Source organism: Rhinoderma darwinii, chromosome 7 (assembly GCF_050947455.1).
Source record: "Rhinoderma darwinii isolate aRhiDar2 chromosome 7, aRhiDar2.hap1, whole genome shotgun sequence".
Taxonomy (NCBI): domain Eukaryota; kingdom Metazoa; phylum Chordata; class Amphibia; order Anura; family Rhinodermatidae; genus Rhinoderma; species Rhinoderma darwinii.
The window spans coordinates 88,069,862-88,089,871 of NC_134693.1; the positions used below are offsets into that span (position 1 = coordinate 88,069,862).

Here is a 20,010-nt window from a genome sequence, read left to right on the forward strand (position 1 = left end):
AGTGGCAAAGAAAAAGCCATATCTGAGACTGGCTAATAAAAGGAAAAGATTAATATGGGCAAAAGCACACAGACATTGGACAGAGGAAGATTGGAAAAAAGTGTTATGGACAGACGAATCGAAGTTTGATGTGTTTGGATCACACAGAAGAACATTTGTGAGACGCAGAACAACTGAAAAGATGCTGGAAGAGTGCGTGACGCCATCTGTCAAGCATGGTGGAGGTAATGTGATGGTCTGGGGTTGCTTTGGTGCTGGTAAAGTGGGAGATTTGTACAAGGTAAAAGGGATTTTGAATAAGGAAAGCTATCACTCCATTTTGCAACGCCATGCCATACCCTGTGGATTGCGCTTGATTGGAGCCAATTTCATCCTACAACAGGACAATGACCCAAAGCACACCTCCAAATTATGCAAGAACTATTTAGGGAAGAAGCAGGCAGCTGGTATTCTATCTGTAATGGAGTGGCCAGCGCAGTCACCAGATCTCTACCCCATAGAGCTGTTGTGGGAGCAGCTTGACCGTATGGTACGCAAGAAGTGCCCATCAAGACAATCCAACTTGTGGGAGAGCCTTCTGGAAGCATGGGGTGAAATCTCTCCCGATTACCTCAGCAAATTAACAGCTAGAATGCCAAAGGTCTGCAATGCTGTAATTGCTGCAAATGGAGCATTCTTTGACAAAAGCAAAGTTTGAAGGAGAAAATTATTATTTCAAATAAAAATCATTATTTCTAACCTTGTCAATGTCTTGACTATATTTTTTAGTCATTTTGCAACTCATTTGATAAGTATAAGTGTGAGTTTTCATGGAAAACACAAAATTGTCTGGGTGACCCCAAACTTTTGAACGGTAGTGTATATATGTATATATACACACATATATATATATATATATACAGTGAAGGAAATAAGTATTTGATCCCTTGCTGATTTTGTAAGTTTGCCCACTGTCAAAGACATGAACAGTCTAGAATTTTTAGGCTAGGTTAATTTTACCAGTGACCGATAGATTTTATAAATAAAAAAAAAGAAAATCACATAGTCAAAATTATATATATTTATTTGCATTGTGCACAGAGAAATAAGTATTTGATCCCCTACCAACCATTAAGAGTCCAGCCTCCTCCAGACCAGTTACACGCTCCAAATCAACTTGGTGCCTGCATTAAAGACAGCTGTCTTAAATGGTCACCTGTATAAAAGACTCCTGTCCACAGACTCAATTAATCAGTCTGACTCTAACCTCTACAACATGGGCAAGACCAAAGAGCTTTCTAAGGATGTCAAGGACAAGATCATAGACCTGCACAAGGCTGGAATGGGCTACAAAACCAGAAGTAAGACGCTGGGTGAGAAGGAGACAACTGTTGGTGCAGATGATCTGCAAAGAGAAGTGGGCCAAAATTCCATCTAACATGTGTGCAAACCTCATCATCAACTACAAAAAAGGTCTGACTGCTGTGCTTGCCAACAAGGGTTTTGCCACCAAGTATTAAGTCTTGTTTGCCAAAGGGATCAAATACTTATTTCTCTGTGCACAATGCAAATAAATATATATAATTTTGACAATGTGATTGTCTGTTTTTTTTTCTATATAATCTATCTCTCACTGGTAAAATTAACCTAGCCTAAAAATTATATAGTTACATAGTTACATAGTTAGTACGGCTGAAAAAAGACACTGTCCATCAAGTTCAACCAAGGGAAGGGAAAAGGGAAGGAAAAATTTCTACACATAGGAGCTAATATTTTTTTGTTCTAGGAAATTATCTAACCCTTTTTTAAAGCCATCTACTGTCCCTGCTGTGACCAGCTCCTGCGGTAGGCTATTCCATAAATTCACAGTTCTCACTGTAAAGAAGCCTTGTCGCCTCTGCAGCTTGAACCTTTTTTTCTCCAGACGGAGGGAGTGCCCCCTTGTTTTTTGAGGGGGTTTTACAAGGAACAGGATTTCACCATATTTTTTGTATGTGCCATTAATATATTTATATAAGTTAATCATGTCCCCCCTTAGTCTTCTTTTTTCAAGGCTAAATAGGTTTAATTCTTTCAATCTTTCCTCATAACTTAAATTCTCCATGCCCCTTATTAGCTTCGTTGCTCTTCTTTGTATTTTTTCCAACTCCAGGGCATCCTTTCTATGAACTGGAGCCCAGAACTGAACTGCATATTCTAGATGAGGCCTCACTAATGCTTTGTAAAGTGGCATTATTACATCCCTGTCCCGCGAGTCCATGCCTCTTTTAATACACGACAATATCCTGCTGGCCTTTGAAGCAGCTGATTGACACTGCATGCTGTTATTGAGTTTATGATTTACAAGTACACCCAGATCCTTCTCAACAAGTGAATCCGCCAGTGTAGCGCCCCCTAGGACATATGATGCATGCAGGTTGTTGGTACCAAGATGCATAACTTTACATTTATCTACATTAAATTTCATTTGCCAAGTGGACGCCCAAACACTTAGTTTGTTTAAATCTGCCTGTAATTCATGAACATCTTCCATAGTCTGAACTATATTACATAGCTTGGTGTCATCTGCAAAAATAGAAATAGTGCTATTAATCCCTTCCTCTATATCATTAATAAATAAGTTGAATAATAGTGGTCCCAGCACTGAACCCTGGGGTACACCACTTATAACCGGGGACCATTCAGAGAAGGAATCATTGACCACAACCCTCTGGATACGGTCCTTGAGCCAATTCTCAATCCAATTACAAACTATATTTTCTAAACCTATAGTCCTTAATTTACCCATTAGGCGTCTATGGGGGACAGTGTCAAATGCCTTTGCAAAGTCTAAAAACACTAAATCCACAGCGGCCCCTCTGTCTAGACTTCTGCTCACCTCTTCATAAAAACAGATTAGGTTAGTTTGACAACTTCTGTCCTTAGTAAAACCGTGCTGGCTGTCACTTATAATGCTATTTATTGTCACATAATCCTGTATATAGTCCCTCAATAGCCCCTCAAACATTTTCCCCACGATGGATGTTAAGCTTACTGGTCTATAATTACCCAGGGAAGACCTAGAGCCCTTTTTGAAAATAGGCACCACATTTGCCCTGCGCCAGTCCCTTGGCACTATACCAGTCACTAGAGATTCTCTGAATATTATGAAAAGGGGGACAGAAATAACTGAACTAAGCTCTTTAAGAATTCTAGGGTGTAACCCATCTGGTCCCGGAGCCTTGTGCACATTTATTTTATTTAATTTAGCTTGGACCATCTCTACATTCATCCAATTCAGTATATCAACTGATATATTAACAGCACTGGCACCGGCTACATCAGCTGCTCTTTCTTCTGTTGTATATACAGAGCTAAAGAACCCATTTAGTAACTCTGCCTTCTCTTGATCCCCTGTGATCAACTCCCCATTACCATTATCTAGGGGTCCTACATGTTCAGACCTTGGCTTTTTTGCATTTATATGCTTGAAGAATTTTTTAGGATTTGTTTTACTATCCTTGGCCACCTGCCTTTCATTTTGTATTTTTGCTAATTTTATTACATTTTTACAGATTTTATTAAGCTCTTTATATTTTACAAAGGCTACAGCTGTACCCTCAGATTTGTATTTTTTAAATGCCCTTTTTTTGTCATGTATTGCCCCTTTCACAGAAGGTGTAAGCCATGTGGGGTTTAATTTGAGTCGTTTATACTTATTACCTGTAGGAATAAATTTTGCACTATAATAACTCAAAGTAGATTTGAAAATCTCCCATTTATCATTTGTTCCATTATTTGACATTAGTTCTTCCCAGTCTATATCCTGAATTGCAGCCCTCATCCTGGGGAAATTGGCTTTCTTAAAATTAAATGTTTTTGCCCTCCCAGCCTGCGTTTGTTTTTTACAGTATAGGTAAAATGTAACTATATTATGATCACTGTTACCGAGGTTTTCACGAACATTGACATTCCCAACAAGATCTGCATTATTAGAAATGACCAGATCCAACAGAGCTTCACCTCTAGTCGGGTCTTCCACAAACTGGCCCATAAAATTTTCCTGCAACAGGTTGAGGAAATGTCTCCCCTTTGCAGTTGAAGCCGAACCATGACACCAATTAATATCCCGGAAATTAAAATCTCCCATTATCACTACAGTACCCGCCTGTGCAGCCCGCTCCATCTGTTTATATATCTGACCTTCCATCTCCTCAGTTATATTGGGGGGTCTATAGATTACACCAAAAGTAATTTTTTCAGTGTTTACCTCCCTTTCTAGTTCCACCCACAAGGTTTCAACCTCCTCACAGTCTTCACCCACTATTGTCTCTTTCACACTCGCCTTCATATCACGTCTCACATTCTAGACTGTTCATGTCTTTGACAGTGGGCAAACTTGCAAAATCAGCAAGGGATCAAATACTTATTTCCTTCTCTGTGTGTGTGTGTGTGTATATGTGTGTATATATATATATATATATATATATATATACACACATACATACACACACTAGGGATGCACGGTGCATCGAAACTTCGATACTGTGCATCCCTAAACTGTTCGATACCGCTATTTCGATACTGAGCTGCGCAGCCGCACATGTCAGTATAGTAATACATGAATGTATGGGAGCGCGGCTGCGGCTGTGTAATTCAGCCACAGCCCCGCTCCTGAGTCATGATAAGTTCGTGGGGTCAGGATGATGCGATGCGGCCAGCACTGCACTAATGAGCGGCGGCACTTGAGACAGAACATGGCGGGCGCACTACAAAACACCCCCAGGTTCTGTCCTCAGTGCCTGAACCGCCGCTCATTAGTGCAGCGCGGCCGCATCACCTCATGCTGACCACGCGCGCACTTCCTGTCAGGAGCGGGGCAATGGCTGTATTACACAGCCGCAGCCCCGCTCTATAACGGCGGAGATCAGAGAAACCTCTCATCTCTGCCGTTATTCCCCTGAATGCTGCGATCACAGCGGACTGCAGCATTCAGGAGAAAATGAGCAGGGGGGATTCCCCTGGATCGCGCTACAGGGAATTCCTGTGATGCGATCGAGGGCCATACCATATATGGGCAGACAGCCCAGAGTCTATTGACGGACCCCAGGGCTGTCTTACCATATTTCATGTTGTTAGGACATACCGAAGTATGTCCTAACAACTGCCTGTGTGCTATCCGTCCACAGGCTAATGTACTGGCATATATCTGATATATGTCAGTACATTAAAGTTTAAAAATAAAGTAAAAACAAAGTATTGTTAAAATTAAAAAAAAAATACACATTCACCTTTTTTACAATAAACATTAAAGTAAGTCTCAATACATAAAATATTCACACATTCAGTAATGGTGCGCACAACAATTTTTTTGCATCATTTATGATGTGTACGCTGTAAAAAAATGAAATAAACACGGCTTTCATTCACTTGTTAATGTGAGGCGCGATGAATTTAACCTCCATGTTCCTCACATTAATAGTAATTAACCCCATCATGTACCTCGCACATTAACCCATTATGACTGAGAAACATGATGGGATTAATTACTATTAATGTGAGGCGCGTTCAAAATTCATCACACGTCGCGCCTCACATCAGAAAACGGAAGAATTTATTTTTTTATTACTCTTGGCAAAAGTATCGAAATTGGTATCGAAATCGCAATACTAAACGAAGTATCGGTATCGAAGTCCAAATTCTGGTATCGTGACATCCCTAATACACACACACACACACACACACACATATATATACATACACGCACACATATACATATACACATTGTGAAAGCAAAAATATTTTCCAAAGTGTTTTAGACTTAATGTATATCTTATATACTTATATCCTTATATGCTTGTACAAGTTAGTTATATTAGAAGGTAGATGCTCTGGGACTTTGAGAAGTGCCGTGTGCAAAGCACTACGCTGCAATAATAATAATTAAAATGGAGAAACATAGTGCGTGTGCAAAGCACTACGCAGCAATAATAAGAATTAAAATGGAGAAACATAGTGCGTGTGCAAAGCACTACGCAGCAATAATAAGAATTAAAATGAAGAATCAGTTCTGTGTGCAAAGCTACGCAGCAATAATTGGGAAGATGAGGGAACGGCCCCCCTAAGAGCCAATTAAGTTGTGGAACTTTATCTAAACTTTGACTCATTTGTTGTTGAAATTTTGTTATAAATATCCGTGCTGATAAGAATAAAGTAGAAGCATTTTCATACAGTAACGTGTCTGTGTGTTTTTGCTACTCCGAGCTGCTCGTATTCATAGGATGATTTTTAAAAGCTAATTTGGAGCTGGATGGAACTCAAGGCGTAGTGTATGCTAGAATTGCACTCACAACATATATACAGTGTCACTCTGAATCGCTGTGAGCAGAAATGAGAGCTGTATTCACACAACGTGAAAACAAGGGCAGTCAACAATGGATCAACTCAGTTTTTCATGGCTGTTTAGCATCAGTGTCACAATTTGAATCCATTCCACGGCTGACCGCTTTTCACCGACATTTGCCATCCATTTTTCACAGACGTTAAAATGGATTAATTTTTTTAGTGGGTTTTTTTTTTAATTCGCAGCAACTTGTAAACACCACAGTGCCCATGTAGATAGTGACACAATACCACTGTAGATAGTGCGACATTGCCCACAGACTGCCACAGTTCCCACAGTGTGTCACACACAGTGCCAAGGTAGACAGCTCACAGTGTCCCCTGTAGGTCGTGCCCATATAATGCCACACTGCCCATGTAAATAGCACTCCCTGTAGACCGCACCACACCCCCTGTAGATAGTGCCACCCCCTGCAGATAGCGCCACCTCCAACTGTATGTATCAGCACCCACCCCCGTAACTGGCACACCCTTCCTGTAAATAGCAAAAACTGAAGCCCCCTGCAGGAGCGGAATCCATCTGGCCAGGGATTTCGCTCCTAGAGGGAGCCCCTGATGGCTGTCCATATATGGACAGTGACATTAGGGGCTAACTCTAAAAGCGGAATCCCCTGTCTCAGCAGCGCTGTGGCCGGAGACTCCGGTCCAGGAGTAGCCCCTGACGTCACTGTCCATAAATGGATAGTGACGCCAGCTGGCTTCTCCAGTAGCAGAATCCCTGGCACAGAGCGATCGGACACCAGGGATTCCGCTCCTAGAGAGGGCCGCTGACGTCACTGTCCATACATGGATAATGACGCCAGGGGCTTCTCCAGTAGCGGAATCCCCTGTCAGAGTGTCAGCCAGTGGATTCCGCCCCTAGATAGAGCCCCTGACGGTGGACAGTGACGTCAGGGGCTCTCTCTAGAAGCGGAATCCCCGGCACAGAGTGATCTGACATCGGGAATTCCACTCCTAGAGGAGGTTTAGGTGGCGCTACCTACAGGGGTGTGTTCCTACTAAGAGTGGGGGGCACTATTTAAAGCAGGGATGAAGAGACGTCAGGGGCTCCCTCTCCTAGAGGGAGCTTATGTAGCGCTATCTACAGAGGGTTTTGCGCTATCTACAGGGGGATGTGTGTGGCGCTAATCAACAGTGGGCGGTGTAGTCCGGAGCTCTTAAAGCCCCGGCAGACATGAGAGTGCAGCGCTGCTCACACTGAAGCAGCACTGCACTCATTAAACACTGTTCAAGGCCGTAAACATTTACACACGTGGCAACTGCACGGGGCATCTGCAGTTGGAACGTATATAGCCGTATGGCATTCATGAAGGGGTTAAGATTTCTCCCAGTACAAGAATAAATTTGGAATAGTAAGCATCCCTTTTTTTTTTCAACACTGGTACAATGTTTCCAAAACAAACTGAGAAACTCCTAAGCTTTAAATCTCCAGAGTTATTACAAATCCTGCCGTTTTGATTTGTCATTATACAGTTTATTTTTGCTATTTGTAAACTAAGAATTTGAGCGATTTTTACCACAAAAAAAAGGGATATAAAAAAAAAAAAATACGTGTTTTTAAATATCTACCCTAGATCATCATTTTTTTTTTCATCTAAATATGTCAAAAATGCTGTACTGATTATTTTCTTTATATATCTTTAGTGGCTGAAGCTAAATTTTTCGGTTACAGAGGTCCATGTCCCTTGCATGGACATAGATTTAAAAGATAAAGGTCTGGCTAACGCCACGACTAGTCAGTATATAGTTTACACATTGAACTCAATAAGACGAAAGCATGCTGAAAGTTCCTAATCTCCTCCTCCCATTGGCAGATGAAGGTAACCATTTTATTAGGCTGCATCTGTGCTATCAGCAGTTCTGATACACATTTGTACAAGCAGTTCTGGATGCACATTTGGCCACTGGGGCAGAAAGGAACAATTTGCAGGACTCCGCCCGCTACATCAGAACGAGCTTGTTGTGTGCATGTATACGTAATGTAAATACCTTCCATTACAAAAAAAATAAAAATGCTGACTTGGAAGAAAAAAAGGGATGCTCCTCTAGACGGGCACTCAGGTGTGAATGGGATGGTATTTTCACAAAATCGTCAGAGTTTAAAACAACGATTTTATTCAATATACTGTTTAAAATAATAAATAGACAATGCTGCAACGCGTTTCGACCACGCACTGTGGTCTTCGTCAGGCATATAAAAGATTTTCTTTAACAACAGTCTAAAGAAACTATTGTTTGGTAAAAAATAGATGGATTAAAATAGAACGTAATAGAAATAGGAAATAAGAGAAAACCAGAGAAAAATATACACGCACCTGTGATGAAACGCCCACAATGAACTTTTACCCTGACTGTTTAACCTGGGTGTGAATTACATGATGAGAGTATTTAAGATGATGTGTTTTAGTAAAATTTATATGCCTGACGAAGACCAAAGTGCGTGGTTGAAACGCGTTGCAGCATTGTCTATTTATTATTTTAAACAGTATATTGAATAAAATCGTTGTTTTAAACTCTGACGATTTTGTGAAAATACCATCCCATTCACACCTGAGCGCCCGTCTAGAGGAGCATCCCTTTTTTTCTTCCAAGTCAGCATTACTTCAAAACCACGAGGAAATGAATTCCTGAGATGAATTCACCCCATGCGGTTATGGCTCCAGAGGCAAGCAGTGTGATTCAGTGTCTACAAGCTACAAAGTTAAGTTGTGCTGGCGACATTGGACAACTTACTAAGGTGAGCTTTATTCCTATCAACATCCATTTCTAATACAGATTAGAACGATATCACCTTAGAGGAGCGCCGTTCTCTCTTTTTCTCAAGAAAAAAAAAAAAAAAGCACTGATGTATGCCGAACTACTCGAGAAAAAGGGGCTTTTGGTTCCATTTAGCTCTCCTAAAATTGCTACCTAATCCTTTAAGTCCATGTAGTGGCTTTGGAGCTCTGCAACAGAAAAGTGGAGCTCTGACTGTCAAAGATATATTACAAAATTATTCAGCGCAAAATGTTGGATCCAAAATTAGGACATTCACTTGGCTCTAATCGACCAAGCTAAAGTAATTTTCATATGGGTGCAAATATTAGTTCACACAAAGAAGAAACTCCCTCAAGGTGAAATGTGTTGGCACGGAGAAAACTTCATATAATCATACCTCCTTGCTGCCAGGAGGTAGGAGACCCACTCCGGAAAGATCCAAGTCACTGATGGTTGTCACAGTTACAGTGTGGTTGGGGTGATCAAAAATAAAGGACTCTGTTTTAGATGTAACAAGCCGCTCTACTTCATCTGCTTCCTCTACAGAAATGTTAGAAAAATGAAGTATTTTACAGAAGCATATCTTTATCAGTTTATACATTTACCAATATTTCCTGCATAGAGATATAACAAATGATGGATCAAGTGATAAACAGCGCATATGCAGCTTGGATAAAGAGGGATCAAATCCTTTATATGCCAGCTGATGAGGACAGCCTCATGTGTCACCAACCACTTGTGTTGGCGATGCCTCTGCCTTTATTTCGTGCTTTACACGAAAACCGAACAAGCTCCTTACCTAAAGCCTCTTCTCTCTCCTTTAGCCTCTTCATGTATTCCGTGTGTCTCTAAGGGAAGAAAAGAAAACTGGTGACAGCCGGCGAGGAATGACCATCTCGCCGTTACAGTTCTGAAGGCTTCAGTGCGGACATCTCCCAGAATTACTTAGTGACACATTGGGGCACATTTAATAACAACAGCATACTTTTCCTCTATGCACCATTGTGTAATCCTATTGTAGCATGCTCCTTTTTTCCCCAACAAGTCACATATCTGTAGAGGAACATAGCACAGCTACTGAACAATCCCAGATTGTACCTGATGTTGTCGAGCGCTAAGTAATAAAAAAAAAAGTGTTGGATAATTTTTAGTAAATCAGTTGCATGTAGTGTGACTTGAAATGTCACAAGTCTGATACGTTGAATCGGTTATAAAAAAGTATCAGGGTACTTGAGTAGGTGAATTGCGTTCTGGGAAAAGTCATCTTTATACCGATTACTGTGCAAGAATCTGAAGCAGGACAGACTATAGCTGCCAATACACATTAGAATAATGCAAATAGTTAGGCTGCACGATCAAGGTCCCTGTGACTTGAATCTAATATAACATTGTCTTACACAGTGCTGCTCCCTTCTATTATTTTCATTAGCTAAATGCTGGTGGATTCTGCTAAAATTGGGTCTATGGGTCGGTCAGGGTAGATAAGTATCGGCCGAATGAGTGTTTGGCCAACAGCTATTTTAGGCTGTATGAATGGCCAGCTACACTGTCCCACTTATTATAGAAGCTCAACCAAAGCCATATATTTGCAAAGTTACTAAACTTCTTATGCAGATTATATCTATATATAAACTGTAAATGTGTTCAAAGATGAACTAAAGGTTACAATCGGTGTTCCTCAACCAGTGGCTCAAGAACTACACATAGGTCCCAAGCGAACGATAGCCGCAGGTGGTATAGTGCACGAATGTCACCAGGTCATAGCATTAGACCAGGCTACAAAGTATACCATAGATAATTGGAACCTGGGCTTAGTCACTTGACAGATCAGCTAGAAATGTCAATTTGTTCTTTGTACCTCGTCTCTCATCCTCTTTTGCTCCTCTTTAATTTTGCGTTTGATCTCCTCCACAGCAGCTTTTCTCCTTTGCACTTTGCGTTTGTGAAATCCAGTCAAATATTCCCTAAAACAGACGGATGAGATTTGTGAAAACTACCGGAGATCATCACACACGTTTTATTAACACTGGCAGGTTAATGGTAAAGACCAATATAAATTAACTAGTTCATTGTCCAGCCATATGACAGCTAATAATTAATGATCAGTACAGGTATATTAGTATTACCATACAATAAATAGATGTTCAGAGTGTAATACGCAAGTCATAAAGGAGGATTAGAAGGGTATTCCCAGCTGAAGCTTTTATGGCATATCCACGGGTCACCCAACCCTCGTGCCATCTGGGGTGAGGCTGCCACCGCATCCGGGCAGAAAACAAAAAGAGAGGTGGGCACACATGTGTGCGCGACTCTCTCCATTCATTCACATAAGATTTACGGAACAAACCAGGCAAATGGGCTCGACTGTTTCCATAACACCCATAGGAATGAATGGGCGCGGCCAGCTTTCCATTCAATCTCTGCCTGGATCAGTCGGCCCCGTTGCCAGGCAAAACCGGAGTCTGGTAACCCCTATTGTGAAGATACCCCTTTAATGAAAATGTCAAAGCTATAGGCCTCATGCACATGACAGTGCTTTTCCAGCTGTAATTCATCCGAATTTTTGCGGATCAGTTGCAGACCCATTCATTTCTATGGCCCCATGTACACAATCATGGTTTTCATAGATCCATGCTGGGGCCGCGAATCTAGACCACAAAAACTCAGAACAAGTCATTTTATCGTCCAGATGTGGGGGTTCACTGATACCTGTGAATTGTTTTGGATCCACGAGTTCTGATGAGACACAGCAAAGGTTTTTTTGATGTCTGATAGCCACAGGATCATTGTGGTCTTCGCAGACCGCAAAACGAATGCAGTCATGTGTATGAGGCTCTAGGCTGTGGTACAATTACTGAATATGCATTAGTCATGTTGTATGGTTATGTAGTATAATAGTGTAATCTAATACACTACAAACCCGATTCATCCAGGCACCAAACAGCAGAAGGGTGGTGAGGCGCATCTATACAAAGCCCATGCACTTTATTTTTTTTAGTGTAAACAGAAGCACTAAGGCCCGTTTACACTGGTCAATTATCAGAATAATTAACTCATTTCTAAGTTGATCTTGATCAATTGTGCCACCGTAAAAATCATCATCATTATTGACAACAAAATCTGTAAAGATCACTCGCAGCAACATTTACAATAGGCATTGCTATATACCACACGGCTCTGGCTACGCAATACTAACACTCCTTCCCATCGCCTGCAAGTATCGTCTAAGATTTTCGTCAGCGATTTTTTTAAATCACTGTGCTTTAGTCGGTGGTTTAAAAAAAATCGTTGCATATAAGGACTCCTTTACCAAATTAAAATATGTTGCTTATTGGTGGGTGATCACCAGCTTGAACTGATAGCGATGCAATGGATAGATATATTAGTGAATTTCTGTCACTGCAAATCCTTAAAGGTAACGTTTTGCGAATTAAAACATTTTTTTTTAAGTTACTTATTTTTATTGTTTTTAAAGTGTAGCTAAACGTTCGAAAAACTTCTGACATGTCATAGTGACATGTCAGAAGTTTGTACTGGTGGGGGTCCGAGCACGGAAACCCCCCCGCCCCCCCCCCCCCCAATCGCTAGAACGAAGCAGCTGAAGCATCTGTGTGAACGCTCAGATGCTTCGTGTCTGTTCGGCTTTTTCCGGAAATAAATGTATCGGTGTACGGACTCAATAGAAAGCCGAACAGAAACAAAGCAGGTGAGCGCTCACACGAACACTTCAGCTGCTTCGTTCTAGCGATTGCTGGGGGTCTCAGTGCTCGGACCCCCACTAATACAAACTTCTGACATGTCACTATGACATGTCAGAAGTTTGTCGAACATTTAGCAACACTAAGTTTTTTGCTGTATTTTTTTTTTTCTTCCACATGGTGAGCAATATAAAAAAAATTTAATAATAATTTGACGCTGGGAATACCTCTTTAATAACTCCCATCTTCTTTACATTAGTGCACATTCCATGCTGTGCCATCACTCACCTTCTCTTCTCCTCATCGAATACCAGCTCTCTTTTAGCAAAAACAGCTTTCTTCTGCCTCTTTCTGCCCATTGTGCTACTTTTTAAGCAACTTCTACTTCCTTGTCAGAGTAGCTACAAAAGGAAAATACATATTAATAGAGAAAACAATATAAATAAATAACACACACATTAAAAGGTAACTTGTCAGGAGTTTTGAGGTCTCAAAACTGCTGACAGAGCGATATAGGGGAGGGCATTTTAAACTTACCTTTTTTCTTGGTTAGCAAATTGTTTAATTTTATGTTTACTTCCCCCGGCACGCCGATCGCAAGTGCCTCTAAAGCAGGGCTTAAAGGAGTTATCCGGGGACCAAAATTTGCATTGCCATAATATATTTATGTGAAACTAAGTAACTTTTTAATATACTTTAATTTAAAATTCTGTACTAAATGGTGCCGTTCAAACCTCGTGAATTGTGACTGAGAGCTTGCTTCATGTGCTGCTTGTGAACATGACCGTATGGGGCTGTCACGTTGCCTATTGCTTGACTCCCGAGCAGAGCATCAGCTAGCACTTTGCTCTGGACTCCAGCACAGCTCCCGACATCCATAATTGGTCAATTCAGGGGTTTCCTATCGCTGGAGTTCCCGAGAAAGAGCATCAGCTGATGCTCTGCCAAAGGACTACAGCACGTACTCCAACGTCACTGTCCACATATGGAAAATGACAGCAGTACTGGAGTCCATGAGCAAAGCATCAGCTGATGCTCTGCTTGGGAACGCCAGCGATAGGAAACCCCTGAAGTCACTGACTATATATGCACAGTGACATCGGGAGCAGGGCTTGAGTCCCCATGCAGAGCATCAATTGATGCTCTGCTCGGGAACTCCAGTGATAGGAAACCCCTGAATTGACCAAATATGGACGTCGGGAGCAGTGCTGGAGTCTCGAGCAAAGCGCTAGCTAATGCTCTGCTCAGGAGTCAAGCAATAGGCAATGCCCCTTGTGGTCACGTTCACGAACAGCACACGAAGCAAGCTCTCACTATTAGGCTGGGTTCACACGAGCATGTTACGTCCGTAAAGGACGGAACGTATTTCGGCCGCAAGTCCCGGACCGAGCACACTGCAGGGAGCAGGGCTCCTAGCATCATACTTATGTACACCGCTAGGAGCCCGGCTCCCTGCAGTGTGTTCGGTCCGGGACTTGCGGCCGAAATACGTTCCGTCCTTTACGGACGTAACATGCTCGTGTGAACCCAGCCTTAGAAAAGCTCCAGCACTTCTGGGAACAATTCACGAGGTTTGAACAGCACCATTTAGTACAGAATTTTAAATTAAAGTATATTAGTAAGTTACTTCATTTCACATAAATATATTATTGCAATGCAAATTTTGGTCCCCGGATAACCCCTTTATTGTGCAAGTGCTCCTGCACAGCACGCTGCAATCCCTGCCCCTCTGTTCTTAGGGACACACTCTAGCGATCTCTTGATTGGTTACTGGAGCCATCATTTAGAGCAGCGTTTCACTTGCAATCCCCATGCCAGGGAATCAAGTGTCAATTTCTCTTTCATGCAGCTTTAATGACTGATGAAAAAAAATAACGTTTTAACCCGTTAGTGACCGGCCCATAGTCTTTTTACGTCGGTCACTAACGGGCCTTATTCCGATGCCATAGACTTTTTACGTCGCGGCATCGGAATAAGTAAACAGAGCAGGGAGCTGTCAAATCTCCCTGCTCTCAGCTGCCAGAGGCTCTGCCGGGTAAGATCGATATTAGTATCGATCTCACCAGTTTAACCCCTCAGATGCGGTGCTCAATAGCGTGCACAACATCTGAGTGGTTTTGGAGAGAGGGAGGGAGCTCCCTCTCATCCCCACCGACACCCGGCGATACGATCTCCGAGTGTCAGTGTCTCCCATGGCAGCCGGGGGCCTAATAAAGGCCCCCAGGTCTGGCTGTAATGAATGCCTGCTAGATCATGCCGCAGGCATGACCTAGCAGATGCCTGTCTGTTTTAAACGGACAGGCAGTAATACACTGCAATACAAAAGTATTGCAGTGTATTATAATAGCGATCGGAGGATCGCATAGTAAAAAAGTTAAAAAAAAAGGTTAATAAAGTTAATTTAAAAAAATGTGGAAAAAAATAAATTAAAAACCCACTTTTTTCCCTTACAAACTGCTTTACTATTAAAAAAACAAAATAAAGTTAAAAAGTTACACATATTTGGTATCGCTGCGTCAGTAACGACCCCGACTATAAAACTATTACATTATTTAACCCGCACGGTGAACGTCGTAAAAAATTAAATAAAAAACGACTGAAAAATTGCTGTTTTCTGTGAATCCTGACTTTAAAAAAATGTGATTAAAAAGTGATCAAAAAGTCGCATCTACTCCAAAATGGTACCAATAAAAACTACAAGTCCTCCCGCAAAAAAAAAGCCCTCATACAACCGCATCGGCGAAAAAATAAAAAACGTTACGGCTCTTCAAATATGGAGACACAAAAACAAATAATTTTGAAAAAATAAGCGTTTTTACTGTGTAAAAGTAGTAAAACATACAAAAACTATACAAATGGTGTATCGTTGCAATCGTAACAACCCGCTGAATAAACTTAGTGCTATTTATATCACACGGTAAACGGCGTAAATTTAGGACGCAAAAAAAGAGTGGCGAAATATCCGATTTTTTTCTATCCCCCCCAAAAAAAAGTTTATAAAAGTTCATCAATAAATATGTACCTCAAAATGGTGCGATTAAAAAAATACAACTTGTCCCGCAAAAAACAAGACCATATACAGCTATGTCGACGCAAAAATATAAAAGTTATAGCTCTTTGAATGAGACGATGGAAAAACTTAAAAAATAGCCTGGTCATTAAGGTCTAAATAAGGCTGGTCATTAAGGGGTTAAAATGCTCTTCCTAACACAGACTTTAGATTTAAAAATTGTTTTGCTACCCGGATAATGAGCTACAACAGCTTATTCCCCTCCCACCATTGAAATAAACATGTGCATGGCAGAATAGGTCAACCTTTCAGCGCTTTGAGCATTAAAGAGGCTCTGTCACCAGATTTTGCAACCCCTATCTGCTACTGCAGCAGATAGGCGCTGCAATGTAGATTACAGTAACGTTTTTATTTTTAAAAAACGAGCATTTTTGGCCAAGTTATGAGCATTTTTGTAGTTATGCAAATGAGGCTTGCAAAAGTCCAAGTGGGTGTGTTTAAAAGTAAAAGTCCAAGTGGGCGTGTATTATGTGCGTACATCGGGGCGTTTTTAATACTTTTACTAGCTGTGCGTTCTGACGAGAAGTATCATCCACTTCTGTTCAGAACGCCCAGCTTCTGGCAGTGCAGACACAGCCGTGTTCTCGAGAGATCACGCTGTGTCGTCACTCACAGGTCCTGCATCGTGTCAGACGAGCGAGGACACCGGCACCAGAGGCTTCAGTTGATTATGCAGCAGCATCGGCGTTAGCAGGTAAGTCGATGTAGCTACTTACCTGCAAACGCTGATGCTGCTGCAGAATCAACTGTAGCCTCTGGTGCCGATATGTCCTCGCTCGTCTGACACGATGCAGGACCTGTGAGTGACGTCACAGCGTGATCTGGCAGAAGCTGGGCGTTCTGAAGAGAAGTGGATGATACTTCTCATCAGAACGCCCAGCTAGTAAAAGTAGTAAACACGCCCCGATGTACGCACATAATACACACCCACTTGGACTTTTACTTTTAAACACACCCACTTGGACTTTTGCAAGCCTCATTTGCATAACTACAAAAATGCTCATAACTTGGCCAAAAATGCTCGTTTTTTAAAAATAAAAACGTTACTGTAATCTACATTGCAGCGCCTATCTGCTGCAATAGCAGATAGGGGTTGCAAAATCTGGTGACAGAGCCTCTTTAAGCACAGATTCTTTTACATGGTGCTTGTTTACAGAAGGCCCTGTAGGATAAATCCTTACATTCATATCATACATCCTCAGCCGGTAGGAAAAAAAATTCGTTTTTGGGAGGTTATGAAAACTTTGACATTGCCCATAGCAAACACACTCCAAATCTGTTTTTTTTTTTAGAGGCCGTATAGAAAAGGAGAGCAGTAACCCCATTGGTTGCTATGGGGAACTACTTAACTTCTCCCTCGTTTAGATAAAAAATGATCAGTAGCATGTGGGTAAATAGAAACCCCTCGAAATAACCTTCCATGCATGTACTCAAACTCCAGTAACGTTACAAATGTCGGTCTGGGGAGTCTCTCTTATAGACATTAAACAGGTTCAGAACGGCAATAAAGAAGGAAGCTCCGGGACTCACATGCACGCAGTATCGAAGGACAGGCAAAGCAGAAGCGCGTGCGCCCGCTCCAGGTTTCCGGACACGCTTCGATGACGTCATTTTACTGCGCCGAAACCTCTAGAGCCTATATTACGGTTGCGCCTAGAATGCAGTTGTTCCTGGTAGATCCTCCCTATAGTAACTTCATGCTAGACGGGTCACTATTGAGGTGACTGATGGAGGAAGGACGTGCACATAACCGCTCCGTTCTAGACAGGTCACTATGAAAATAACTAGAATAGAGTTGCCTACAGCAGCTCACCGTAGAAACTCCATTCTAGTGACTGACTACAGGAGCGGCTAGAGTGGAGTTGCTGCAGGGAGAATCCTGGAGCTCGGTCACAGCTGCCACATTATAGATCGTGCTGCACAACATGTCACCCATACATTTTACATTTATGTCTGTAGACAATTTCTGCTGCCATTATATCAATGTTTATGATTATTTTGTTTGTTTATGAACTTTTTTTTAACCCCTTCCCTCTTTGGCCACTTTTGACCTTCCTGACAGCCTCATTTTGCAAATCTGACATGTTTCACTTTATGTGGTAATAATTTCGGAATGCTTTTACCTATCCAAGCAATTCTGAGATTGTTTTCTAGTGACACATTGGACTTTATGTTACTGGCAAATTTTGCTCGATACATTCAGTATTTAATTGTGAAAAATTGCAAAAATTAGCATTTTTCAAAATGTAAATGTATCTGCTTGTAAGACAGGCAGTTATAACACACAAAATTGTTGCTAATTAACATCCCCCATATGTCTACTTTATGTTGGCATAGTTTTTTGAACATCCTTTTATTTTTCTAGGACGTTACAAGGCTTAGAACTTTAGCAGTAATTTCTCACATTTTCACGAAAATTTCAAAGTCTATTTTTACAGGGGCCAGTTCAAATGTGAAGAGGCTTTGAGGGCCTTATATATTAGAAACCCCCAAAAAGTCACCCCATTTTAAAAACTTCACCCCTCAAAGAATTCAAAACAGCATTTAGAAAGTTTCTTAACCCTTTAGATGTTTCACAGGAATTAAAGCAAAGCAAAGTCTAGCTGAATTTACAAATTTCTTTTTTTTGTAGAAATTCCTGTTTAATCCATTTTTTTTGTAACACAGAAAGTTTTACCAGAGAAACACAACTAAATATTTATTGACCAGGTTTTTCAGATTAAAGAAATATCCCACATGTGGCCCTAGTGTGGTAATAGACTGAGCACCGGCCTCAGAAGCAAAGGAGCACCTAGTGGATTTTGGGGTCTTCTTTTTATTAGAATATATTTTAGGCACCATGTCCGGTTTGAAGGGCTCTTGCGGTGCCAAAACAGTGGAAATCCCCAAAAAGTGACCCCCATTTGGGAAACTACACACCTCAAGGAAATTATCTAGGGGTATAGTGATCACTTTGACCCCACAGGTTCATTGCAGAAATTATTGGAAGTAGGCCGTAAAAATTAAAATTACATTTTTTCAAAGAAAATGTAGGTTTAGCAAAAAAAATGTAATTTCCACAAGGACTAAAGAAAAAAAGCACCGCAAAATTTGTAAAGCAATTTCTACTGAGTAAAACAATACCCCACATGTGGTAATAAACTGCTCTTTGGGCACACGGCAGAGCTTAGAAGGGAAAGAGCGCCATTTGGCTTTTGGAGATCACATTTAAAGAGGCTCTGTCACCACATTGTGCAACCCCTATCTGCTATTGCAGCAGATAGGCGCTGCAATGTAGATTACAGTAACGTTTTTATTTTTAAAAAACGAGCATTTTTGGCCAAGTTATGACCATTTTTGTATTTATGCAAATGAGGCTTGCAAAAGTACAACTGGGCGTGTTGAAAAGTAAAAGTACAAGTGGGCGTGTATTATGTGCGTACATCGGGGCGTGTTTACTACTTTTACTAGCTGGGCTTTCTGAAGAGAAGTATCATCCACTTCTCTTCAGAACGTCCAGCTTCTGGCAGTGCAGATCTGTGACGTCACTCACAGGTCCTGCATCGTGTCGGCACCAGAGGCTACAGATGATTCTGCAGCAGCATCGGCGTTTGCAGGTAAGTCGATGTAGCTACTTACCTGCAAACGCTGATGCTGCTGCAGAATCAACTGTAGCCTCTGGTGCCGACACGATGCAGGACCTGTGAGTGACGTCACAGATCTGCACTGCCAGAAGCTGGGCGTTCTGAAGAGAAGTGGATGATACTTCTCTTCAGAAAGCCCAGCTAGTAAAAGTAGTAAACACGCCCACTTGTACTTTTACTTTTCAACACGCCCAGTTGTACTTTTGCAAGCCTCATTTGCATAAATACGAAAATGGTCATAACTTGGCCAAAAATGCTCGTTTTTTAAAAATAAAAACGTTACTGTAATCTACATTGCAGCGCCTATCTGCTGCAATAGCAGATAGGGGTTGCACAATCTGGTGACAGAGCCTCTTTAAAGGGTTATTCCCAAGTTGACTCAAATTTTTTTTTTTAGATATTCTAAGCAGGAAATGAATTGTAAAACATTTGCTGTTAAAAATTTTTACTAATTCATTCCCTAAGTACCTTTTTTTACACTTGATAACTCAGCAAGTGCTGG

At 41.3% G+C, this 20,010-nt stretch overlaps 1 protein-coding gene across 3 annotated transcripts in view; it reads right to left on the reverse strand.

Moving 5' to 3' along the window:
- Positions 1-17,501, reverse strand: part of NOL12 (nucleolar protein 12) — a 44,918-nt gene extending 27,417 nt beyond the window's left edge. The window contains exons 1-5 of one of the 3 annotated variants that reach the window (XM_075833640.1): positions 17,416-17,501; positions 13,104-13,216; positions 10,976-11,081; positions 9,917-9,965; positions 9,515-9,657 (exon numbers count right to left, since the gene is read on the reverse strand). In XM_075833640.1, coding sequence (XP_075689755.1) covers positions 9,515-9,657; positions 9,917-9,965; positions 10,976-11,081; positions 13,104-13,174 — 369 coding nt within the window. In that variant the 5' untranslated portion in view covers positions 13,175-13,216; positions 17,416-17,501. The other 2 variants (XM_075833642.1, XM_075833641.1) reach the window with 2 other exon arrangements.
- Between the last annotated feature and the right edge of the window lie 2,509 nt (positions 17,502-20,010).